Here is a 27,974-nt window from a genome sequence, read left to right as displayed (position 1 = left end):
CCACTTCTGATAGATGGAAAGACGCAGTGAAAGATATTTAGAGGAAACGGGGCCTGACCATGGAGGAGAATAAGGGATAAGAGTGCATTGAAACGATGGGGTAAACATGGATCATCAATCTGTCAGTGGACTGAATCAGGGTATGTGAGACGTCCAGGTGTGTGGGCCTGGTTGTAGGTAGGGAAGTGTGGTTATGGTGCATTACACATGACGGATAGAGTGTGCATGAGGTTTATCTTCGTCTGTTTCTGGCACTACCTCGCTAACTCGGGAAACGGCGATATTGAAAGGAAAAAGTTAATAGGTGGCACGTAACCAAGGATCACAGCACAAAATGTTAGATTTTAGTTAGAAAAAGTCAAATATTCTCATAAAACGAATCACAGATATTGAGACTGCCATTAGTAAAGTTTCCTAAGTGTTTTCATGTATTATATCAACAGAGTAAACCGTGAGAGTAATAGCCTTCAACTTCATAAAATCTATCAGGTAGATGCACACACACGAATTATCACAGAATAATTTGCATTTAAATTGTAATTATTGTTCCCTTGAGCAGGTTGGTAACACTGTGAATCATGGCGTTGGTAACATTGTGTGTAGGTAAACAAACCTTGTGTCCTGACGTCTGGCCGCCTGGCTGGCTGGCTGGCTCTTGTGTCATTTCTTTATGAAAATACTAAGATAAATCGAACCCTGATGTCTTCTTCCGTGCATGGTGGTTAGTCACGTCAAGGAGATTATTTTCAAGATAGTTTGTTTAAGAGAAATGAGAAAGTGATCAGTTTTCCGACTAGGGTTGTTTATCCCCAGAGATACCGTCTCAGACTTGACTATAGAATAGGCCATACTGTAGGTTAGGTTACGTTCTAGATAAGTCTGTGTTCTGCTTGGCAGTGGGTTGGGCTTGGCTAAGCTATGTGATGTACGTCAAATGCAACAGTGGTTTGGCCTAGGTTAGGTTCTGCTGTTGGATTGGGTTAGGCTCGTCCTTGTGTGTGGCCTGGATAGGCCGTGGGTGTGTTGTGGACTTGACTTGACTTGACTGTAGGTCTTGGTAAAGTAGGTTTGTTTGTGGGCACAGTTAGGGAAAGCTGTGGCCTGGGTTATGGAAAGAGAGGTTGAGTGGTAATTATCAAGGTTAGAGGCACAGTGAAGCGGACTGTACCATAATGTTAAAGTTGATCTTGGTTGTTTGTGGAAGTTTGGTGATGTTACCTTTTTAGAAAAGCTTTACCCATCTTTACATTATTTTGCCCCAACACTTTTTGTAATCTTCATAGCCTTCCCCATTATTGACATATCATGGTAGGATACAAAAAAAAAAGTAGAAATTGCTAACTTTAGGTCTAATGATATTGATACTTATGAATAAAATTTCACTGTCCATTGCCCTGCACTCCTAAAGTCATCAATAAATGGTTAGGTTGTTTAGATGGTAAAAGTGGAGATGATAAGTAATGCTTTGTTTATAGTTTTGAACTTAGAGAACTTTAAAGTCAGTAGAATATATAACTGCAGTTAGAATTTACATCTTACTTTCTTAGAACCACAGAAAGAAAGATGTGGAGCAACTCGTAAAGAGGGCAGGGCTTAGAGTAATGGGGAAAATATTGAAAAAAAAATGATACATAATTAAAAAATGGTCCTTCCTGTTAGTGGTAAACACAGAAAAGTGATTTTTGTGCTTCACATTCAACTATGACCATGCTTTTTTTGTGTTTACTGCTGACCCAGTTTCTACTCATCTCTAATGAAAACTCCTTACAACTCTCATCTCTCCTTCGATAGTTCTGCAATTCCACCTCTTGACTCAATGAACATACTCTTTCTTGGAGACCTAACATTATAGAAATAGCTGCGTCTGCCTCAGAAAAACAGGGAGTTCTTTTTAAATGTTGAAACGTCTTTTCTTCTGAACAGTTGCTCCATTTATACAAAGGACTGAATTGTCCTTGTATGGAGTATTGCTCTCACCTCTAGGGTCGTTCTAGCTCTCCATCCTTACTTGATAGAGCTAAGTCAAAAACGGTCTGATTTATAAACTCTCCCAGGCTGACTTCAGAACTTAATCCTCATGCCCTATGCCACAGTGTTGGTTCACTATCCTGTTCTATAGATATTACTTTGGTTCTTGCTCCCCAGGGCTGGCTGCTCATGTGCCCCACTACTGGCTAGACCATGCAACACTTGGCAAGCTGTTAAGTGACATGATTATTACGTGGCCATTGGCAACTCAGGGATGGGTTATTTTTACAACTGTTTCTTTCCCTACACCTCGAAGCTTTGGAACTCTCTACCTTCTCATGTCTTTCCCAAAAACTATGACCTGGTGCATTTCAAAAAATGGGTTTTTCACTTTCTTCAGAATTTGTAAATACTTTCCTTTGTCTCTTCTTTTTACCTCTCATAATCCTCTCTATATTTCAATTAAGGCCCAGTCTTGTCTGTGACTGAAGCCCTAGACATAAAAGAAAAAGGACTGAGTCCTGTGAGGTCCAGACAGTTACTGTTTTTTTTATCATGGATGAAGAGGAAGGTATTCATGCAAGGAACAAATATTACCCATATTATGGTATCAGTGAACACATTAAGAGCTGTAATTAAGGAATATTTGAAAATGTTGATGAACTTAGGCATGTTTCTAAGCCAGACTTACACCTGGCAAGTTCATTAGTATCTTCTGCCTTGATCCCACTGTATGTAAGAATTAAAAATAGCTGGTTTTGCATTGTTTATTTGTCTAATAATCTGAATAGAGGTTTTATTTTTTCTCTTGAATTGAAATTTACTAGATTCATAAAAAAAAATCTTATTGCTATCAGTAGCAATGCTTTGAGTTTCAGTAGAAGCTGTTGCTCATGATTGTTTTCAGATAAAGATAAGCAGTATGATTTTATTACATAGGAGTATTTAGGTAATTTTTTTATCACTTTCTGATATACATATATTAATACATTTACCAGGGTCAGTGCGTGAGGCCCATGAAGCTTTTGTTAGTGGCCACAGTGGTTCCTCTGTCTTTGACCTTGTTTTGGCTCTGTACCCCATCATCCCCACATCTGTGCTTGCTGTTGTTGCTGTGCAAGGACGATTAGGATGGTAAGAGGAGTAATAAATGACTGAATGTAATTACTTTATGAACCAGTATGTTATTATAGAGAATGAATGAATGTATATGAGAGCAGTCAATGCTTGTTTGAACTGCCTGTATAGTAAAAATTCCAATCAAAAATAATTGTGTTGAATGGGATATTCTAGAAGAAACATTGTGCCCTGACTTACATTCTGGCCTAAACATTGGAATGTTTTAGGTTAGATTTGATTTCATTCAGATCTAAGAAACTGTAACCTAACTTTTCAGGAAAAGCTATACTGAAAGATTTTTTGTTGCTTTGTGTAAATCATATATATAAAGTTAATATTGGGAATGATTGGAGGTGAAAAAGCATTAGATTAGATCAGTATTTAGAATGAATGAGTAAAAAAATTAGGTTATGAATACTCAAGGATTGATGAAAATACTTTACATGCAAAGTTTACGTATTTTCAACATTTCCTCTCGTAGTGGTTGAGTAAGCTGCGAAACAGTAGTATTTTGATAAGGATCAAATGCACTAGCCTCTTTGTTCATGGACATAACATTGTCAGCTTGACACAAGTGCCACCAGTATGTCAGCAAAGATATAGCATGCTTTGTTATCTCCTGATTACTTATGAGGTATTAAACTTTATAGGAGTATCTTCAGATTTCACAGAAGCTTTGTGTCCTCAAATTGAAAACAGTATATTGAAAGTGATATTGTAATGCTTGATAACTTTTCTTTGAAAATAGAGGATATGTGATTAAGATGCGATAGAATGAAAAGAAAAAGAGTTGTTTTTGTTCATCATAATATGTTTATTTTAGGTAGAAACTCTAAATGCTGAAGTTATTGTCTAGTATCTCTAGAATGTTTATACTCTTAAAAGTACATGTTGTTTGTTTGGTTTTGCTGTAACTTTTGATAGTGTTTCATGATTAAAACAGGGTAATTTATTGTAAGTCCTATACTTTTTGAGAATCGACCCAAAGTTTTTAAATTTCAGCCTTACTTTGAACAGATCATACTTTATGAAACCTGTTACCATTTGAAAAATATATAACTCTCCATAGAAATTTAATCCCCTCATATTCGTATAAGTTGGTTAGGTGAAAACCTGACCATATGCCAGATTTTGCAGATTTCTACAAATTCAAGACATATTTTCCCATATTTTTTAGGGCATAAGGTCTGCTGAAATAGGTTGACATTTTGATTATGTTATTAAAGAGAATGCTAACATGAGCTGCATGATTTCATTACAGGTTTTGGTTTCTCCTGGAGAGCACATTGCTTGTTGTTCCTCTTACACTTAGTTTTACAGTCTTGGCAGATTACACCTTGGAAGTGTGTGCAGGGTTTATGATTCTTTCAGGAGTAGCTGTATACCTCATCAAATCCATAAAACCAGTTGTAAATAGTGATACTAGAAAAGAAGGAAAGGTTTGTATTGCATAATTTTAATGGGTTTTCTATTTCTTTATTGTTTTATATTTCAGCAATCAGCTCAGTAGCTTAGGTTGTGAAAAAAGAATCTTAAAGATTTGATCGAATATACTTCATGAATACAGCTAACTGTTCATTATGTAATGAAGAACCAGTTGCTATATGATCTTTTTATTAATTTACCATAGTCCATGATAACTATGGTATGAATTTGTTATTTTTCAGTATCTAGGGTGTGTGACATCATTAAGGGCTGTCTTAAGTCTTGCTACAGCAATTGCCATTCTTGCTGTTGATTTTCACTCCTTTCCACGTAGGTATGTGTGAAAATTATTTAGCAAGAGAAGATAATTTGTAGTGTTCATCTCTTTCTGTTGAATTCATCTCCATTTATCTTTGAATGTAGCATATTGTGGCTGATTATTAGGGAAATGCCTAATACAGGTTTCCAATCATGATGTACTCTTGTTCCAGTGACACTAGAAAAATAATGATTACAAACTTAGGTTCACTATAGTGCCACATGTCAAAATGTTGTAATGGATACATGAAAGTGTTATCACGTATGTTAGCTTTTTTCACCTTTAACTTTCTGAAAGGCACCATTGTGTTAATCATAGTGTTGCAGATGATGTGACACTAATTAGGGATGAGTAATGAAAATAGATTGTCCACAAAAAAACCTTGTCCTCTTCAACTTACGTTTCAGAGGTGATGTCACACTTATATGTTATTACTTTGTCATCTCTCCTTTGGCCTTGATTCCCGTCCGAGGACACCTGGACATGGAATTGTCAAGGTTCCTGAGATATTCCAGATCCATGTTTTGGTTCCATAGGGTCTTGATCACTTGATTGAGGTGAGGTACTGATAAGGTGTTGCAGGAAACAGCCACCTAATCAAGCATTCTAAGCACCCAGTGTGCCTAGCAGTCTTTTTCATCCTTAGAAAGGTAAGAGCCACCCATCTTGAAGTACAGGTGTAAGAAATGCAGTGCCCAGAAGCAAAATTGCCAAAATGAAATGGCAGCCTTGATGTGTAAAGAATGAACATTGTTTCCTCACGATAGCCTAAGAAACACTGAGGTGGGTTGCAGGTGGTCGCACTATTAGAAACACTAGTCTCAGTAACCAGATGTACAATTATTTCACTTTCAGAGCATCATATGCTTGTTCCCACAATAACCGTTAGCCATGAATCGCCTCTGAAATTATATGGGTGAGGACAAGGCCTTTTGCGGATACTGTATTGTTGAAACATCCATTTTGATTATGCATGTCATGCAAGAGTGTACTATTAAGGATGATCATGGGTTGAGGACATGTTTCAGTGAAGTGAGAGACTGTATGCCCTTGATCTGCCATATGTCAGAGGTAAGTAATATTAATGAAAGTGGATATATAGATCATTTACAGTCATATTTGTTATGGTTATCCTCATCTCAGGTTTGATGGTACCAGAATTACAGTCTCGTATCCATTTTTATTATGCTTGTTTGCCACTTCCTGTTTAAGGAAGGTAGCATTTGGAGCAAACAAGCAATGGCCTTATTTGTTCACGTATGATTCTATTATGATATACTTATGTTCCAGTTTCTGTCTGATATACTTATGTTCCAGTTTCTGTCTGATATAACCAATGTATAGGGATATGCGACTTTTTTAGGAGTTGAATTTGCAGAGCAAAGATCCCCTACCCCACTGGCTGGCAGTAGGGCTTGGATATTTGTTCCATATGATAGGCTTACTTTCTTGCAACCTGATATTTATATTTATGCTGAGAATATCTTCAGTACAACTTTGGAGATTTATGACTTAAGTCTGTATCATAGGTTTGCTAAGACTGAAGAGTATGGATACAGTCTTATGGATGTTGGTGCAGCTGGGTTTGTCATTATAAATGGCATTGTTGAAGGAAGGAAAAGAGCACCACACAGGTGAGTTTCATGATCCAGTATTTTTTAGTTAAAATCAAAACTAAAACTTAGCATGATGTTTAACTTACGTTAACATTACTTCTAATCCTGTTAAGTTTGTAGAGGTTTATTCAGAAAGGTAAATGCTGAAACTTAGTGAAAGTCCTATGGATCAAATCTTGGTAATATATCACTGTCAGGTACTTGAATCATAACAGCTACTCTGTAGTAAGATTTTGGAAGCACAATCAGAACAGTAAGAATCTAGTAAATGTATTGAAAGTTTCAGGAGAGTATTGTGTTGGAGTTGCTTATCAAAATATCATATAGATCAGACTGCAGATGCTCTCTTTGAGTCATGATCAAACTTAATTTTTAGAAAAATATGCATTCATTTCACATGAAATTTTTTGATATCACTAGAATGTGATTAGGTTTCTAAAGACAAGTGTGGATACAGGTTTATGGCTGGAAGTACATCCTGATATTTCATTTTGAATTATAAAGTTTGGTGTGCATTAGGTTTTTGTATCATATATTAGGTTTTGCTTTATCAATTTTTTAAAGATTGGTTGTGAGAGATGGAGTTATCCTCACTGTGCTGGGATTGTTAAGGCTAGCACTGGTCAGAGCATCAGATTACCAGCACCATGTAACTGAATATGGCGTACATGGAAACTTCTTCTTCACGCTTGCATTTATCAAGGTAAATTTTCATTCCATCTAAATATTTAGTGACCCGTTTTAGCTGTGTTATTTCTACGAAAGCTTATCTCTTAGTTTCTCATAAGAAGCTGAATCATAGTCTAGAGTTTGTTGTAGTTTATATGGCTGACTGTGATATGCAGTTTTCCTTTACACAACAAGCTCATCAGTGCTGTCTGTGTATGTCACACAGCTGGCCCATCAGTGCTGTCTGTGTATGTCACAGATATTTTCCATGCTAGACCCTTTTCTTTATTACAACGAACTCAGTTATTGTCACATTTTGTGATTGAGACCTTTTAGGGGTAAAGTGATTCAGCAAGTAATGTGAGTCTCTCTGTCCTGGTAAGATGTATCAAGATTACTGCTGTAGTTCATTATGATAGTTGTTCTGAAGTATTTCAGATAACAAAATAGTTAAATAAAAGAGTGCAAGATTTTTGAGGTAATGAGATATTTTATGGCTACCATGTAAGAATAAAGGCATGATGAAATGTACAGTAGGTAGCAGAGGTTGATAAAAGGTTTTCAATTATTTTTCCAGGTTACATGTACTTGTTTGGTTGGGCATCTTGGTTGTAATGGTAATGTCTTGATGGCATCTGTTCTTTGTGTCTGTCATCACCTGTACCTCACAGTTGGAAGTGGTGGCTCATGGACTCTTAGTGATGCTACACGAGAAACGTTCCTCCTCGCCAACAGAGAGTGGCTGGTATCTATGCCAGGATATATGGCTCTTTACTTCTTTGGTGCATCACTAGGAGCTTTTTTATTTAACAGGTGACTGTTTTTTGTACTTTATTATGAAGGAGTGTCTATTATTTGCACTTGGGAAGTAATATTTGCATGACTGATACATGCGAACTGATAAAAGCCCTCTTCTGCTCACATCCATTCTTTAGCTGTCATGAGTAATGCACCATTATCACAGCTCCCTATCCACAACCAGGCTCTGCAAACCTTTCCATGGTTCACCTCAGACTTTTTACACATGCTGTCTTTTTCTGTGTTTCAGTCTCAGTACACAGTATATTTTTTTCTGTCTTTACACAGTGTTTGTTCACTGATTTCTGTCATCTGTGTTTGTTTATTATCCTTATTTCTTTATTAGAAATAGTGGAAATTTATATCCTGTATGTCATTTTGAATATTAAGAATTCAGAAAAGTGTAGTTTACATAAAAATTGTTTCCATGAGAACATCAACTTTCCTGCTGTGCATAGATTATATTTTTATTATTCTACAGTGCATCAGAGTGTACTGCTTATTTGCTTTAGGCAAAGTTGCACTGTCATCTGTATGCATTCTTTTAGCACAGTAGCAAAGTTTCGTTATTTCATGCAGGAAAGGTTAGTGTGTTTGCAGATATTACCTTGATTGGATTTCCGAATATGTGTACACACAAGGGAAGAACACCATACATACTGCGCATCATGATAGCACATTGATTACAATCCAATAGATGCTGGTTCAATCTGGAGCTAGGCAACTTAGCTAATTTCATCTTCTCGTCTACTGTGTACACAGCTCCAGCCATGCTGTCTTGAAACCCTGTACTTTAGTAAGCTAAACCTCTTGCAAAAGGTCACCCTCATGAAGGGTGGAAATGGAGTATAACATAAGACTGATGCACGTTGTCCTTGTTGTGTTATGGGTTCAGAGTTCTACCTCTAAACCTCTCTGTTGAGGATTATAAGAATTGGAAGCTGAAAAGATGAAAGGATGGAGTGAGGGAAGTATTGAGGCACAGAGGTCTGAGCTTTCAGTGTGAGATGTGTGCATAGGATAGTGAGAATTAGATAAATGTGGTGTGTTGGAGTGATGTGCTGTCAGGAAGCTGAACCAGGGCATATGAAGGAGTCAAGGTGAACCATGGAATGCTCCCCTCCATTGGGCTTAGCTGTGAGTGGTTTGTTCTGGTTTCAGTACATTATACATGACAGCTAGGATGTGTACATATGAAGCTGTTTTTTATTTGTTCTTGATGCTCCCTTACTAAGTTAGAGGAAGTGATTAAAGAAAAGAATTTTGCCTCTCCTATCCGTATGTGCCCACTTTCCAAATAGATATTTATCTTTTGCAGGGACAGTAGCACAAAGTTATCAAATTCACTTTTCATCATGATGCTACTGAGTGGTACCTGCTTAGCAGGTTTACACTTGTATGTTGATTTACCATCCCGAAGGCTCTGCAATCCTACTTTTATAGCTTTAGCAGTAAGTATTTTGACATAAGATATTCCTTTATATTGTACTTTACCAGATTATCACTCATAATAACAAATCATTCATCAAATGCCTTTGTTCATTAGATTACTTAGTATGATATAATATGATTCATCTGGACAATATTAGGCTGCTACACCTTGCCTTAGTGAGGCTTTAAGACTGTCTTTTGTTATATTTTTGGATTTATATTGGAAGGAATGGGGAAGTTTCTGATTAAGATTAGGGATTTGTGCTAGGGTGGTAGGGACATGTTTCAGAAAGAATCAGGTTGAATGTGTCCTTTTATGTCAGACAGCCTTTTGAAATAAAGAATCAGTACTGAAATTATGTGATAATGGCTTTGACTGTCACAGTTCCACAGCTCCCATACTCTCAACTTTTACATTTGTTGTTGATTAATTTTCATCATGTTTCTGTATTCAGGGACTAGAAAGACAGGATTCATGCATAGAAATATGATTTTTGATATTGTACATATTTCCTGTTGCAGATGTTTTTCACAATTTTAGTTCTCACACACTTCTCGCTGATTGAAGAAACACTGTCTGATGTGCTTCCAGGAATGTCGTCTGTGCCTCTTACCTTCCAGGCTATCAACAGCCAATCTTTGTTATTTTTCCTTTTGTCAAATGTATCCACTGGACTTATAAATAAGAATATAAATACGTTAGAAGTGATGTATCCCTGGGATATTAGTATTATTGTTGTATATACTGTTGGACTTGTTTCTATAATGTATTTTCTTTTCAGTAATGATATTGGTTAATACAGCATTTTACTAGTGTAGCTCTTCAGTTATCTTTACACTCCCTATATGAATTTGTGGCTGTCCAAACAAGGCCCTGGGTATTTTAAGATGTGAGACAAAGGATGAATAATGTAAAAAACAGCAATTTATGCTGGTTCAGAAATTCGAAATGCCTACAAGGTTTGATATATTGTTTACTAATTGTTGAAAAGTACTGAACCACGTGAAATAGCTAGTAGGAGGCATGCCTTGAGTAACTTTATGTAAATCTATGACCTTTTCAAGAAAGGGGTTCCAGGTTAATTATGAATAGATAAATGAGACTTTAATATACAATAGATAAATGAGATTTTTATATACTTAGAGATTCTATAAGAATTATATTTTGGCTAACTTTAAATTCAGGAAACATAGCTGCTATGAAACATTGCACATTTTTCCATAATTCATCCCACGCTTGTTGCCATAAGAACAGATAGGTAAATGTCTTTCTCTGCATTCTGGACTAAAGAGTACAAGGAGTTTTAAGTCACTACTTTGTCCATCATTCACCTTTTCATATTCAAGTGATAAAGAGTGAAGGGCTTTTACATGTTTCTTCATTGGACTCTGTGAGCTATAGACACTATGAGCTTTGCCTATAAATAGACTTTATCTGAACAGCAGGTACCACTTTAATCTGTTTTTAGCTCAAGTATCTACCCTTCATTAGGTAGCAAGCCCAGAGACAGACTTTGAATATCAGATACTATGAAATTTTGTAGAAGGTCCTGTATTATTTTTTGACAGGTGCTAAGTATCACAAAAACCTACATATGCATTTCCATATTCAGCTCAGTTTAGATATACAATACCCTGGTTGCTAGGATCTGAACAGAAACTTATGTAAATTGTAAAGTTTCTTGTTTTCATTGTACAGGTAGATGAAAACCATTGAAGGAAAAGTATATCTATTTAGCAAGCATCAGAATATTAAACCTTTGAAGAATCTAACACAAGACTTTAGAATATCTAACAATAGGGGGCTATTAAAAGTATACAGAAGATATCCAGTACAAATATCCATAGGCTGAAAAAATCTGAACTTTGAATGCTTGCAATCACATCTTGCCAAAATGGCACACGAGCTTCCAAAGGTCACTGCTCTGTTTTCCTTGTTCTGCCACAGCCAATGTCACTGCTTTATCATTGTTTTCTATGTGAATTCCCCAGACCCAGTATTCCCAATTTTAGAAATTTCAAAATAAAACCATTGAAAATGTTTGCATCTAAGGCACATCTGACAGACTACTGACAAAGTATATAAGTACAGTAATACACACTAATAAAAACTATAGTTTTCAGCATGAGGAGCAGAATATTTAGGGCAAATGTAGAGCACATGTAAGGAGCTTGACATAGCTATAATGGTCATTTTAGAAGCCAGCCATGGTATAGTTTGTAATATTACGTATAAGACCTATTGTTATAGTGATAACATTGAAATATTGTATATTCTGGATCACGTTTTTTTTTTTACTTTTTCTATTTATGGATTGTTTACTGTCCATATGATCCTTGCTATTGAAAGAATTTGACAGATTTATAGAGTTTTTGAATTTGTCAGTGTTCCTGTTCGTTCACTTTTGAGGAAAGAATAACCTCACACAATAAGCTCCCTGTGCAATCTGATGTGTGATAGGCCACACTTCACAAGATGCATTGCTATACCCATGATATGAAACATATGATGCACATAATGTTCGTGCTAAAGCATTTAAATGCAAACCTTGTATATAGCATATTTCTGGTGATAAAAATAGATTGTTTAACTGTCAGTTTATAATAAGCTTGTATATAGCAAGTGAATGTGTACTTCTCTCTTTATGGCACACTACAATTCGAAACTCACTTTTTCTTGTAACATCTTATATCTTTGTAACATACCAGGGAGGTATATTACCAGTACTACCTGCCTGGGTATCAGGAGGGTTAGTGACATCCGCTTAGTGAGCCAGCATTTTAGTGTTTGTCAAGTTGCACTCATCTGATCCTGGTAGCTCTCTTTTCTTTATGCCTCAGTAACACATGGATTACTGGCATTCTGTCGACAAACATACAATCTCCCTGTGTCACATGTAACCCTTGACATCACTTAACTCATGCAGCTCATTCTTTGTGACTATAGATTTCCCTGCTGTGAGAACTATGCGCTAGCCCTGCATTTTGGCAAAATGATAGCAGTGGATAGTAGTAGGGAGGAACATTTAGGTGGGATTATTAGATAGAAACATTAGATTTTTGGATTTATAGTACTGCCATTAACTGGATTTTATCTCATCATCAGCATTGATGGTTTTGTAAATGATCTCTGTTTTTTTTTTAGACATTGTTGGAAGTTCATCTGGTCCTGGTGTTGAGTGCTAGCTTGTCCATCACTGTTACTGCACGGTATTATCGCATTTTCAGTTTGATTGAGGTACACTGAGGAGGAGGAGAAAGGTTGAAGTGGAAGAAGCTTTGAGTATCAGAGCATGAACATTCAGAACATTCAGAACTGGACGGAATGATTTGGAGTGATATGGTGTACAGGGGGTGTGTTGTCAGTGGGCTAAATCAGTGCACATGAAGTTGTATGAATAACCCTTGAAGTAGTTTGTGAGGCTTTTCTGTACATAGTAGTCTCTAAGTTCAGTACATTTTACACAACATTTGGAGATTATATGTTTGTAATTGAGACATTTATTTGTTCATTCTTGATGTAACCCCTCAAAGCAGAGTTGCAGTTAGACATAAAAAAAATACTTTGTCATCTTTCCAAGTTGTCAAGACCTCTTTTCTGTATTTAAAGTAAATATGGCATTCATATTCATAGCATAATGAACTGCTTTATCAGCTTTTTATAAAATTTGTACAGATTTTATACTAGCATGCTGTCAGGATTTAAATAAAAGAAAGATATACTAGAACATTTTTATTTCTAGTTTGTTTTACAGCCGAGGGTATAGTACAAAGCATTTGCCACAGATTTTCTATTTCTCCCTATAACCCCAACAATAAAATTTATATAAAGCTACCAATCATGTACATAATTCACATGGTCATACTTCGTGGAACAATGAGTATGGTCCAGTTCGTGAGGTCTCGCAAAGCTTTATGTATAAGTTATTCTCAACAGTCATTTAGTGTCTTAGGGACCCTATTATTGCATCTTCTTATGCAGTGAGACAGTCAACTGTTAAATTTTTTATGAATGCAGATAAAAGGTTTATAAAATTATGAATATTTACATGTTTTGTCTCCTGCCAATAGGTTCCCCAATTACAAAAATTGTTTAGGCAAAATATTAGAAAAAAGAAATATATGAACTCAAAAAACATGATACTCCATGAGTGATGGCTAGCTCCTCACTGGATCACTAAAATGAGATGCTCGTTGGCTGGCTAATTTTAGCTCATTAGTTAACTTGAACTTTTGTCATTATTATGCAATGACACTGTCCATCCATTAGTGCTTCAGCTTTACCTACTGTAATGCAGACATTATATTTTACTTATTTTGATTTCATTATGAATCCTCTTTGCACCAGGTGAAACTGTCTTTGGACTGAAACTGCATTTAAATCAAAAGTATTTGATAAGAAAATTACTCTGTAGTAACATTTATTTATAATTATTGGGTTAAATAACTGAAATCGTGGTAAAATGAACTAAAAAAGATTTTCTAAATGAATGAACACGATGTTTAGCACCTGAGGATAGCAAGCTTAAGAAATACAAAATGAGATAAAGAACAAAATTCTTCTTTTCTCCAAAAAATTGGTTGCTTATGAATCCATAGGCATCTAAATATTCCAAAAAATATAGACCTTGATGAAGACACTCAGCCCTAATGTGATGACCTTTTAATATCTAGTCAATGATTTTTAATTGGCAAGACATGCAATTGTCTTCTAAAAGCTTGAAATTTACCATGATTTGTTGCAGTCTGGCCTAAGCTCTTAGTAACTATTGTGTGATAAGTTGCCATGGTCTGCATCCTTGGACCTAATCAGCACCTCCTTTGAACTAATAATTTACATTCTACATATATATTTTTTTTCAACTAGAACTGAAGATGACTAATGACCATCTTTGTCATTCCACTGAACAATATAAAGACCGTGATGTTAAATTTAAGCTGATACTGTGTATACTGAGCATCTGCGATGACAATGACATTTCTGAGCCACACATGGAGTTCTAATAAGGACTGCATTCTAAGTAATGCATAAATTAAGTGCCTTATTGAAATCTCTCTCAAAGTGTATGTGGCAAATCAAGTCAGTTCAACAGTTAGCCACTGTTCATACAGCTGTGCAGAGTATAAAATGCTTTGATGCTTGCTACTCTTTATTAATGGTGTAGTATCTGTGCTGAATGAGGCTGGCAATAACATCCAGTAAGAATATTCTGGGGAGAAACATAATTATAAACCACATTATCCATTCTTCTAAATCACACCTCCATTGGTCACAATGTTGAACCATGAAAAAAAAAAAAGACAACTGAAAGACTTGACACAGTACTCAAAAGGACAGTATACCAAACACTACTTATGTACATAAAGTGTTCCCTATGATACAGTATAAACAGAGAAGGAACTAAAGCTGGCATACCTTCAATTCCAACAGCCTTACACCACAAACACAATCTGTAAATGCCCGTTAATCTCAATGTTTCTATTCCCATCTTCAACACGGTGAAAATTCTAGTACCAGCTCTTCAGTGGCATATATATATATATATATATATATATATATATATATATATATATATATATATATATATATATATATATATATATAAACATGAATCAAAATATCTTCATAATTCAGATCACCAACAGATCATATGATAGTCAGCTGTGTAGACTATAAGAAATTACTGTAATTACATTGTGTTTTGTGCTACCCCAGTTAAATGGTTTTGTGCTATCCCAGTGATAACATGACATACAATTCATTAGCTATTAATTAACCTTTCCCTGATACTTACAATTAATTTACATGGTGATAAGTGGAGGTTAAAAATGGGACTTTTCTCACACTAGAAAGAATGTGGTCAGTGTGTGTTTGTGGACCAGTCAGATGACTGTGTCTTAAAAGTATTACCATTAGCAAGTAATAAACATTGCAATCTTTTGTGCTATACAAGTACAAGATTTTTCAATGAATCATGTATTAAACACTTTTACATTTAATCTGCATTGGTGATACACTACATTATTTAACACTGCATAATTAGAAAATACAAATAAATAGTTTCACAATTTAGGCTATGTATGGTTACATAATATCCAGCTGCTTTTCACATGAAGGGTTTTAGCAATAAATTCAATTCTAAAGATGTCTCAATTAAGCAATGATGTGTAAATGACATCAGTCTCTACAATATAAAATATACTTTGAAAAAACAATAAATACTACTACTGTATAATACATCAAATTACTATTTGATGGCACATATATTCCCAAGTTATCCAAGAACATTGAAGAAAATAGAGAGACCATCCTGCTGTAACACAGGAAATGGCATAGTGGATACAGATACCATTGTAAAATTAATGTTTTGTGCAAACAGTAGTGACCAAAAACTTCTGAGAGAAATGTCCCTGACTGCAAATGCGTATTATAACAGCTGCTGAATCTATTCTGAATATCTCAATGGCTGAGGCATTATTTACCCCTGACAGAAAGTCTATCATATATAAATCTGGCAGGTAGGACATTCACAAAAAACAGTAGTAACCATTAGTCTCCCATACAGTGACAAACTAAACAAAAACAGGTTTTGAGTCCAAGTGACCCATTCGTAAAACTGATTAGCCTACATCAAGGGCATTAGTGCTTATAACCCTTACCCAGGTTTCAACCAAAAACATTACATGGGAATAGTCTCAACATCACTAACAACCATATTGTTGTTAGCAAATGACAGCAATTTAAAGATCGCTCTGCAATGTTGTCAAAGCCCATCAATATATATTAGCCCAGCTTCAGTTATAATTACTGACTGACAAGCTAAAGACAGTAAATATCTCAGCAAACTAAAAAGACAGTGAGGCGGCAAGCATGTTCTCAGTTTATCCTATTTAGGCTAAAAGGTTCAGATAAGAGTTCTAAGCTTTAAACTTTATTTTCAAAGCCCAACAATAGACTGAAGACTCCACCCTTCAAATCAACACGATCAATTGCTCATCCTTTTACTGGGAAATAAGAACAAAGGTTTCTCAGGTATGTAAAGGTTAACTATTAAGTATGGGATGGCCTTCAGTCCAAAAATATTTCATAAATGGATACTACATAATTATAGATAACTAAAAGTCCTCATAAAATGGATGGAATTTCAGCTTAGGAGCAGGACAAATATGGTTCCTTCAGTAGAACATACAAATTTTTGAAACATTTTGTATGATCAATTCCAAAGTTTGTCTAAAGACTACAGCAGCTGGTGTTTTGAAACTATAGTCGACATTATGAAATAATGACCCTAGTATTTTGCACATGAGATAAGGGGCATACTTCCTGGATATAGGGTATAAAATTACAAGGTGAAGTTATACTGGAACTTCATAAACCAGCAGGAGGTTTCTGATGTCATGCTCAGGGATTTTGTTTTATTGTTTCATGGAAGTAAAGTAATGACAGATATTGTTCAAACAATGTATGCAAACATTATGATGTAAGAAAAACATATATCAGTCTGATCTAAAATCTCTAAGTAAGGTACATCACAACTGTGTTGGCTAAGGGCTATGGACACAGTATGTTTTAAGTAATGCTTTTAATTTCCTTTCTGACCATAAATTCAACTGCCTGGATTTTCCGAGTTATTGCTTTTTTAAACACCAACCTAGGATGACGCCAACTCCACTACGGAAAAAAATAATCACTTTAAAGTTCTTTTGATTAAGTAAAAGTGTGTCAAGTTACAGAGTGATATGCAATAAATTTCACTGAACATTAACTAAAATGTTAGATACTTTTACATGAGTGCATTACTAAAATTCTAAAAGAATAAAAATGTCAATATTTTCTTAAAAATATCAATATGTATGTCCTCTAAATGAAAACCAAATATTGATTTTGAAAACACACCAAATTTAAGAATTCACACATGAAGCTGTAAGCCTTGGAGTGACAGTGAAACACTTCTTGAGTTCCCTTAAACCAACAAACATTTAAAAAAAGAATATATGAAAAACTTTTCTACCACTAAGATAGTTAAGAAAATAAAAACCAAGGACTGATTGATAAATACAGAGCAATTACAGCTTCATTGCCCTTCCAAGGAACACCATTGTCACCACTGATAATAAAAGAATAAAGGAGTCTTGTAAATTTCCATTTACTCCAATGTTATGCCAGTTGTTACTGACTGGGTGATCCAACAATGAGGAGAGAAATTGGAATCTGGAAACTGTTTCTTGTATCAAAAAAGACAATTCTAAAACAGTTAATTCTCTCCTGGAACTACTTGGGGTAATTTGCACTTCATGGCAGTAAGACTGATCCTAGACTAACAATGAACCAACTTATCCAATTCACCTGAGAAGAGAGTGAGAAGGAGTTTTATCCCATAATCCAAAGTTAGTATTAAAATGTTTTTGGTTTGTTCCATGAATGCTTAAGCTCTTAAAGAGACTGCCTTTTGATACATGCCAATGCCAGGTGTCTACCGAAATCAGAAGTGAGGTGCCCTTGTGCAGCAAAGCAGCATCTCAACAAATTTGCAAAGTAAATAGGCTAACCAAGGATGAATAGGCAAAAATGACACTTCAGTCCCACCTATACAGAAGCATCAAACATATAATTTAAGGCTGTCTTAAGGAGTTTGCCATGAAACCCGCAAAAAGAAACTTAAAGCACCTGTTACCTTTTGCTTCTACATAATCTACCATAAAAAATCTATTCCACAGCTTAAAAACAAGCTGAATGGACAAGGTAGGATTCAAACAAATAGTACTAACAGGTGGAGCTCTAAGGAAATTTCCCCCAACCATCATCATTCGTAGTTACAAGTGACACAGCAGTTAACCAAAGTATATCTAAAAACTATAACTCAGTGGGAAAACCCTATTCCCTGGGAAAATAACCAACTAAGTCACCTGCCACAGTAACTGAAAGTCATAAATCTGTTTAAATCATGTGGCAACCTTAACAAGAACTGAGGGCAGGTGTCAACCTTCTATTGACTCTTTTATGCTGGTCTCTTCTGCTCAAAAAGCCATGGAAGATATGTAAAATGTTTGTCTTTTTCAGAGTAATCAGATAGGAAGAGTTATGTGGATTCTCATAAAGACAACATATCTTCTGTTTTTATGTTAGAAGTTATCACTGCAATAGACGACTGAGAAAGAGCTCTACAGATACCTATAACATAACTGTGGGGTTGACCATAATGAAAAGAAATAAAGCCATTAATGCATCAGGAATCTTTCAGTGAGTTTAGCCACTAAATGATGGATAAGAGTTAATTCCAAAAGGAAAAGTAACCTAATACCCCATTATCTCAAGTGCTGACTTAATGACAGCACTTTATTGTGTTAAGTATTACCATTAAATCCTCATTCTGGAAAAACAAGGATTTTTTTCTATGAATGACCACACTGTACCTTTATGTATGTATATAGCATATAACATTCACAAGTCACACACACATACATCGTATTTATGGTTGATGACCTCCTTCATGACCAGGGTAAGTGAACTACCAGAGACTACAGCTCAGAAGATTACATGAAAAAGTCCACATAAGGACAAAATTACCATAGTTATGGGCCCCTCAGCACTACAGCATACATGTAACCTTGAACACAAGAATCAGCTATCATGAAAAGTTAATTTCAATAGGAAAACTCTGTAACATCTCTGCACAGCCACGTGAGAGGGAATCACAGCACCACATAAACTGGCATTCCCTTCTGGGAGTTGACTAATATTGTCAATCTATTCTACGACTTCATGCATGTGAACTTAATGCGATTGTCTCAGGCTTGATGCTTGAGCCTAAGCCCCTGGGAAAGAAAGAAACTCACCCCATTTATGTTAACATTAATCCCTTCTACAGACCTGTAATATGATGGCTGAAATTTTCTAAGTTCACCATGAAAAACTTCATTCTTTGCTAAAGTAATTTATTAGGGTGCTGCTGTGAGATACAATGAACTTTCTTAGACTGTCTCACACCAGCTGTAACTCTTAGTACAGTAAAAACTGACCTAAGTGTTGTTGCTCACTATTTGCACCATGATGTAAATACTAACCAATGTTCAAATCTGTTTTGATCTCTTTGAACACAATTCACTGAAGTGTAAATAATCTAAGCAACCAGCTGTACAGTGCCCAAAGGAGCCAAACCTAAATGCATGCTATGGATTCACTCTATAAAACAAGAGTCAGTCAAACACTCAGTTGCATGGTTCATACATTCTCTTCTTAACATAAAAACCATAAGTCTCTAATTGCTATGCAGTAAGGTCTAATGGTGGACTTTCATTCTGTTGGCGGCATTTAGCAACATGACAGTGTTCTTTGCAATGAATTTCAATTCCTAATTTCGGATACTATCACTATACCTGATCAAGCAAAAACATCCCATGTAATGTTTATTTAAATGAAACCTGGGCATGGGCTATGAACACAACCTCACCTCATTGTCAGGCTCAGAAAGAAAAAAATCATAAATAAAAAACTGAATGAAAAATAAATATATAAATAATTAAATAGTAATGAACTGATATCCAGAACACATTCTACATAACTCTGATATCTGGACAACTTTTGGATATCAAGAGCTCTGTTAATCAGCTTATTATCAAAAATATTAAATATAAACAAGATGGTACTTTACTTACCAGTCATTCCATATTTACTAAATGATAAACAATGAAACTACACAACGTATGCAATGTCTAGATCATACATCAAGGGAACTTGACTTAGCTTCCTTATTAACCAGACACTCAATAACTGTACCATCGACGTTTATGGTGCAGTACACAATTTGCTGTGGCTGTCAAAACATCCAAGATATAAGAAGAAATAACTAAAGCATTTATTACGCATTTCTATATTCTATGGCCAATAATCATGAAGAACACTGAAGTCCATCACTAGTCTTGAAAACTAACATTCTTTGTTGACATTTGTAACCAAGGGGAAAAAGCAGTTACCAAAGATGCAGTTACAAACATAATCAAAGCTAGTTAACAATACTGTAGAAACTGTGTCTTCTGAAATGGCACTAAGGATTTGAAGATTCCAACACATTTCGTACAACATATCACAAGGACTTGTGGTGATGCCCTAAACACCACAAGGAGATCATAAAATATTTGGTATTATGCACTTTTGTCACCTAAAATTTGTCAATATATAATTCATTTTGGTACTTACACACATTAAAAAATTTTAGTTTTATACTTTATACTCAAAATAAAATGACATTTTTTTACATACTTCCATACTGTTCAGATTATAACTCCTTTTCACATGAGAGATTTTCTTTCCTTAGCATTAATATCAAAATTAAAATGAAGAATTCAAAATAAATTTCTTACCATAGTAATCAACACAAATTCAGGAAACAGTGCTTGTTTACAGGTTTGTCAGGTTGTGACATGGGCGATTGGAAAATAGACAGTGCCACAACCCAAAGGATTTCATTTCATATCACACATTTAATAAATCTCAATCACAATTTTCTTGGGAGGGGAAAGGTCCTCCAGATATGAACCTTAAATCACAAAATTATGGAAAAGCATGCTATTCCAAAATATGCAACAACTACACATATTTACTGTGGCTCCTGACAGACACAGGCATGGGATGTACTGTAAAAACAGAAAAAAAGAGAAAAAGAAAAGATGAACATGGAACTGAATTTGTGCTACAGACATCACAATAAAATAGTACAATCCTTTTAGTCATCTTTCACAGTAAAATGGCTAGCATCATAAAATAACACTGCTTGGAATTTGAATATGATATTTCATATTGAGATCTATAGAAAATAGCTTTCAGTGTAATTAAGGTTGACAGGACTCTTAAGCATGTTTTGTATTCTAATAGTTGAAAGATGATTATACCTACATGACATTGATTAAAAAAAAAGACCTAAATACAGAACTTCACATAGTCAAGCATAGGTACCATTCCATGCCTGGCATATATAAAGCACAATATTATCTCATAATGTTCAATCTGAAAGAAAACATAAATCTCTGATATATAATCTTAAGATAAGATTCATATGTAAATATCAAATTAAAAAAGTTTCCCCACTAGTTTTAACAAATACCCCCATATACCTACTCTAAAAGCACAATGTAAATGCTACAAAATGTAGCATACGAAGCTTCTCCTTACAGAAGTGAGGAAAAGTATCTGGCTGTCAAGAGTTTCAAAAGGACTCTGTAGTATGATTAGGATATGACTTCTCAACAAATATCAGGAAGAAGTGGCTGGCCACATACACCTATAATCTTATTACAGACCCTGTCAGTAATTCCCAGTTCAGATATGCTAACAGGTTCTACCACTCATAGCATTAAATCATGTGTAGCTGCATAAGAAGGAAGGACATATATCTTTCCTCTAATTCACCCTGATGATCAAATTAAAGGGAAAGATGATTTCTTTATAGTAATAACACTAATATAGAAAAATCTATTCTAGCTGAATATAAACTAAAGTTATAGCCCTAAGCATTTCATATGTAACAAGTCTTGCATTACTGAAAATAGTTTACTTTCACATTCTGATGACAGGCCCTATAATTCAACATTATAATATCCATATGTGTATATGTTTTTGATTGCAAGGAGCTTTTGGAGACCTAGTAACCATGCACCTGGAACTCTCCAATACCACACTAAAAGTATTACCATATGTATCTCTGTACCCGTACATGTAAATATTTCATACCTAAAATGACATACCTAATGAAAAATTAAATAAAATACCCAATCTAGTTGAAGAAGCTAACCTCTATATCCAAGATGGCATTTTAATTCTCTATCGTCACATGAAAGTGAGGCGACTGAGCATTCAAAACTTTCATATGAAATCTGAGGAAAGTCACGTGCATGTACCCAAGATCTTCCTAAAAATTTTGTGAGGCTTTAGGTAAGTTAGCATGTTGACTTGATCTTCAAATCTCCCTGTAATAAAGCACCAATAGAAACCCCAAAGTTTGTGTTTCTTATCTAGTCAGAGTAAGAAAAAGGCCATGATTACTATGGAGGAAGATCAGTAATTGGAACTAGGTACCAAAATTTCTGGGAAATAACAGGCATACATCTAAATACTAAAATAAATTATAATAACCTTTCCAACCCATATCTATGAAATTACTTTTGTTTTAAATATATAATTCAAAGGTTCAAAAGTGCTTGCTTATGATGCTTTTACAATGGCAAATCCTCCATGAGGTTTTATACACCGCAGAGTCAATACCTTACATCCTGAAGCTAAGGCAAGACCATTTTACTTTTCAACATGCTCTAAAAACATTTGTACATTTCTCTTTCTCTGCAATCAGCTTTTGTGCTTTTAAGCATTTTTTATGTGCTACTCAGCATTTCAGTTCTTGTAATAAGTATATTTGTGTCTGTGAACATGATCTCACATAAATGTTCTGTTTGCATTCCCATGTAATTTTTTGGCTTGATAATTCAAAAAAAGCTAAAAGTGTATGTAATCACCCCAATGTGGGTATCCCACTTGGTCAAAATTTAAGCGCACGTTTTGGAGAACTTGAATAAACGAGCAGTGCTAACCCCCATCACATATTTTGCATATATCATTATTCAATAAACAGTCCTGCATGAGCATATACTTGCATAAGTGTATTACAACAGCACTCATGCATGTGCATGCAATAGTATACACATACATGTGTATATTTGCATGCATAAGATTATGATGTATGTGTACATTAATTTGTGTGTGATTATGTGCCTATGTTTATATGTATGCAAGTTTGTAAATGTCATTTTGTAATACCTATTTGTACTATAAGGGAAGGAAGTTCTACACTTGTGAGGCCCCATCTCAAAGTTTCTCTGCTATCACACACTTTAAACTTCTTTATAATGTTCACATTCACAATTTTGTCACTCAGTTCATCCACAACTAATATACAATCAAAATACTTCTTTTTATCTTTTTAAACAAGTTTCTTGTCTAATTTCACGTTATAGTTTCTGGTTGTTTTATCTTTGCATGTTTCGAGGAACTGTTCACTGTCTGTCACCAAACTTGATTAAGAACTTATGGGATGTGATCTCCTCACTCTTCTCTCTTCAATGGTGAATAAATTTAAGGCCTCTTGATTTTGTGTGTGTGTGTGTGTGTGTGTGTGTGTGTGTGTGTAATTACCTAACTATACACTACACAAAGGAAGTTCCACACAGATGGGGGATATATCTCTTTAACTTTCTCTACTGTCAAACAACTTTTTACATTTCTTAAAACACAATATTCAGTCTCATCACTGGGCCTATTCCATTCATTCACAACATACTATCATCATTGGGGTATTCTACATCCTTTCCAACATATATCTTGCTGCGGCCTCTTGTTGATTTTTCTATGCTTCTTTCAAAGAACCATCATTTTCATCATGGGCCATTTGAATCAGAAACCTAAGACTTTTAATCATGTTTACCCTCATTCTTCTCTCTTCCACTGTGGGTAAATTCGTAACCTCTAACCTCTCCCTGTAACTCAGCTTCCATATCTGAAATACAATCTTTGTTGTCCTCTGTTTGAACTTCTCTCTCAGATCTATATGCTTCTTCATATGTGATGACCAAACTAGGGATCAACACTAATTTAAGTCTAATACAATGTAGTTTAAAAACATTTCTTATCCATATATCTTAATGCAGTTCTGGCATCCACAAACATAATCTCCTTAACACTGTGTATGTATGCATGTGTGTTTTTGTTTGTGTCCATGTCCAAGCAAGTATAATATCTGTTTGCAGGTGGATTTGCATCTGTGCACATGTATATGCAAATGATACCCTGACATCTGCCATGTAAAATCTTTTCTCATATTCTTGTTTGCTTATGATATATATGCTTTAGCAAGTTCCACTTATTCTAAATATCTAAAATTTTTTATACATGTCTTGTGATCATAACTGTTTTCTTAAAATTACCTTAAAAAAAATTTTGGCTTATTTTTGTTGAAAAGCACCGATACAGTTTGCGTTTTTTAGTTCCCCCTTTATTTATAAATCAAACCCTTGTATAGAGTTCACGTTCCTTTCTAATGTATGCTCAGTAATTCTGTGGACAGATGGATCTTTTTCCCACACTAAAGTCTGCGTGTGTGTAAAACTGTACCTCCAGTTTATGAATATTCATTTGTTTTCAATGTAATTCTTATGAATAAATTTCCTTAATTTCAATGTTTATGTGTTTATTGCCTACAATGACCAGCATTTGGGAAAAAATAAAAATAATATATAAAGTAAAAATAACTGACATATCCTCTAGAAAATAGCATCACATCTTTTGTTAAATAATGTAGAACTATGTACAATATGAATAAATTTGTTCACACAAACCCTCTTTTGCTGAGGAATCATCCGTAAATAACTCATACAAACATCCACACACAGGCACATACACACACACTCCTTTCACCTCCTTAACATATATTAATCACCTAATAGTGAGCAAATCACATGAATGGGGCTCAAATGCTGTCATTTATTGCTATCATCCTTGAATGCAGTTGCTCTAACATGGCTGCATCACTGAAAAGGACTAAACAGTTCGTAAGATGCTTAGTTGCCCTTGCAAATCCAGTAGAGTCCAGCTACTTTAACTCAGATGTGTAACTCTTCCTTCAGGATAGTTACTCAGTCATACCCAGTTTACTAACAGCTCCATCAGCTCTTTACACCCCAGTTACCCAGTCATGCTAACATGGCACTTATTAACCTTAGTAACAGCTACAGGCACAATCACTCTTCCAGTAGATATTTGTTGGATGTCAGATCCTAAAATGATTACCGGTAAACTCCTTTTTAAAAGGCCTTTCCACATGAACTTTATGATTACTTACAAATTAATAATGATTATTAATAACTAGTACTTCTTTTCAGGCATAAAGTCTAATAAATGCCTTTAGTTTATTGTTATATAATATAAAATAATTGAGATTTGAAAAGCTCCTAGTAATGTGTTGTTAAACATGATCTGTTTAGGAGACAGAGTTTAATCCATCAGTTTTTTCACAAGAATTCCATGGTGAAACTAATTCATGTAGTTTTTAAACATTAAATTTATATAAAGGTAAAGTTCTATATTATCTTAAGAGTGCAATTTTACCAAATAATACTCTAACAAACAGCTATAAAGAAGTGAATATATCCTTTTATATGAACACATTAGTAAGAAAAATACTATAACTATAAAGATAAGTTGGAGGAGTGAATAAACACCTTTATAAATGCAAACTCCTAAAGAAGAGAATCTGTTTGCTGCCTTGCACAAACCCAGAAACTGCAAAACATCAAGCATCAAAACACCATTAATCTTAGTGAATTCAACCTTAGAATTCAATGCGGATTTCACTGATGGATTTTTTTGTCTCTGGAATATGACTTAATGGTTGACTGGAGTGGCCACCAGAAAATAAGCAATTAACATACTGTTACTGATCTAAATAAACAAGTTTGATTTCTTGGTTGAAACAAGGAACTCAGGGATGATTCAAGCAATTATTATACCATCCAATAATGAACAGAAGATGGTATGTCAAGCTGAAGCACAGAAAGATGGTGAACTAAAGTCAAATGATCAAAGTTTGCTTTTATGTATAAATAAAACTGTTCACTGATTTCCTCCGCTTCATCTTCACATAACTCTGAATGCATTAAAGCTTATGACTGTCTAATAATATCAACTCTATGATATTTCTTCTTGAGAGACTTTGTTCATATAAATCAGCATTCAAAGCCAGAGCAGAAATAGTCTGACATGCTGGAATCTATAAGTAAATCCTAAGTTAATGAGTATCATACTCTGAAACAAATATAACATAATTAATGACTTGAAAAGACTAGGAAATACAAGTGTAGCATGAAGTCGCTGGATGCTAGACTTCAACCAGCAAAGAATTTCCCGAAGTCAGTATGTAAAAAGCATAATATTATGACAAATGACAGAGTTTAACATATCTAGAAATAACATCATTTCAATGTCCAGCAAGAAACTAGTCTAACTCACACATTCAGCAACACTCACAGGAAGGGATGGCAGAAAAAGCATGGAACAATTCAACTTGTTGACCTAGCTATGCTATGGGGCCATCACGCCTGCTGGTAACCCAAGCCTTGCTGCTTGATAGCCATCTTAATGGCTTGGTCTACAAAGAATTTATCGTTGTTATTCTCATTTTCTGCTTTGTGTGAAGTGTCTACTTGCCTTCTGTCTGCATTATCTCTGCTCTCTTCACTCTCTGCTGTTGTGCAGTCGCTGTGGTCCCCTACTGAATTTTTATTGTTGTCTATGGTAGCTTCTTCATTTCCACAGCTAGTATCTTTTCTAGGTACAGCTGCATCACAGGCATGCTTTTCTAAATCACAGTCTGGCTCTTGTGGCCGGTGGGGCGGAATCAGGTGTGGGTATGTAGGTTGGGAGCTTGGGGGGGCTAGTTGCACATTGGGTATGACAGGCATGGCAGGCATAGTGGGCACAGCTGACATTGCAGGTACACGAGGTAACGGTCTGCTTATCATTTGTGTCATATTAAGATGAGTGTCATGAGGCAAGTCATCTGGGCCTGGGTCCTCTCCTAGATCACTGTCATCATCTGAAGAATCATAGTCTGTGGTGGTGCCACTTTCTAATGTATCATAATGGAAGGGAGGCATAAAAAGTCCTTTGTGATGCATGGCTGCAGTAAGGGCTTCATTTTCTAATGCCCGCTGTTGGGCCTCCTCTGCCTCTCGTTCTTCATCATCACTTAAGCTTAAGACTAATAGGGGGTGGATTCCTTGGCATTTTTCCGTCACTGGTGAGAATCCCATGTTCTCTAACATTCGATTTACTGTGTTATCAAATATGCTACGACACAACTGTCTCGTATGCCATCTCAATATACCAGCATCAGGGTCAGGTGGAACCTGTTGGCCATCCTTTAAACAGTCACCTGGTCGTAAACTGGCATCAGGTGGAGGTGGTGCTGCCATCATGCCATATGTTGTGGGATATGGTGCTGGCATGATGGGTGGCATGAGATCTGGTCGTGGCCTTGCTCTTGGATCCATAAATGCTGCTCTATCTAAGCTGCCTGCAGGTAATACCTCCCGGGGATCTAACACACCATCTTCTTGACTTCCCTCACTATTCACATCACTAGACTGTGAGTCTTGACTGTCATCTTGTATATCTGTTGAACATTCACCTAAATTCTGAGTCATATTGCTTAAAGTATGCTCATAGTTCTTGATCTCCCATGCATATCTAGCTTTTTTAAATGGTCTAGGAGGAGGACCAATACCTGACTTACTTCTAAACCCCGGTTTCCTGACAGGCCCTCCTGGCTCCTTAGGTCCATCTGGCTCTGGTTGGTTTGTGTTATGGATGGGTAGGGCCTCATGTGGTTGTGTGTCCTCCTGCAATGCCGTATCCTCCAACATACCAGTCTCTTTCTGCAATCCCACTTGATCTTGTTGAAGCTCTGCATTCTCTTGATGCACCGTCTGCAGATCTTCCTCACCTGTGTGTGGCCCTTCTTTCTCATTTTCATGGGCCTTCTTCTCATTCATTGTCCACAGGAGGAATTGTAATACCTAAAAAAGAA

At 35.5% G+C, this 27,974-nt stretch overlaps 2 protein-coding genes across 4 annotated transcripts in view; one reads left to right on the top strand and one right to left on the bottom strand.

The window, feature by feature from the left end:
- Positions 1-14: 14 nt before the first annotated feature.
- On the top strand, positions 15-13,073 carry LOC139753157 (uncharacterized). 2 transcript variants are annotated; one of them, XM_071669331.1, is made up of 9 exons: positions 15-140; positions 2,967-3,102; positions 4,349-4,526; positions 4,755-4,846; positions 6,361-6,465; positions 7,012-7,150; positions 7,694-7,929; positions 9,233-9,365; positions 9,868-13,073. In XM_071669331.1, exons 1-9 carry the CDS (start codon positions 107-109, stop codon positions 10,141-10,143), a joined length of 1,329 nt encoding a protein of 442 aa, XP_071525432.1. In that variant the 5' UTR covers positions 15-106; the 3' UTR covers positions 10,144-13,073. The 2 variants fall into 2 exon arrangements, with proteins under 2 accessions (XP_071525432.1, XP_071525433.1); XM_071669332.1 differs by lacking the exon at positions 15-140 and adding an exon at positions 588-721.
- Positions 13,064-27,974, bottom strand: part of LOC139753155 (uncharacterized) — a 32,911-nt gene continuing 18,000 nt past the window's right edge. For both annotated transcript variants that reach the window (XM_071669328.1, XM_071669329.1), the window contains exon 2: positions 13,064-27,963. In XM_071669328.1, coding sequence (XP_071525429.1) covers positions 26,479-27,963 — 1,485 coding nt within the window. In that variant the 3' untranslated portion in view covers positions 13,064-26,478. The remainder of the gene's footprint in view (positions 27,964-27,974) is intronic.

The sequence above is a fragment of the Panulirus ornatus genome, chromosome 14, assembly GCF_036320965.1.
Source record: "Panulirus ornatus isolate Po-2019 chromosome 14, ASM3632096v1, whole genome shotgun sequence".
Classification (NCBI taxonomy): Eukaryota; Metazoa; Arthropoda; class Malacostraca; order Decapoda; family Palinuridae; genus Panulirus; species Panulirus ornatus.
The sequence above is the reverse complement of the archived record's forward strand: the minus strand, read 5'-3'. Positions and strand labels throughout refer to the sequence as shown.

What these genes read in the sequence shown, in the direction of transcription:
- LOC139753157 (XM_071669331.1), top strand. Translation starts at nt 107, where the DNA reads ATGGATCATCAATCTGTCAGTGGACTGAATCAGG. An exon ending in TTTCACTCCTTTCCACGTAG is followed by an intron (nt 4,847 to 6,360) that starts GTATGTGTGAAA and finishes TCTGTATCATAG; the next exon opens with GTTTGCTAAGACTGAAGAGT. An exon ending in TCACGCTTGCATTTATCAAG is followed by an intron (nt 7,151 to 7,693) that starts GTAAATTTTCAT and finishes TTATTTTTCCAG; the next exon opens with GTTACATGTACTTGTTTGGT.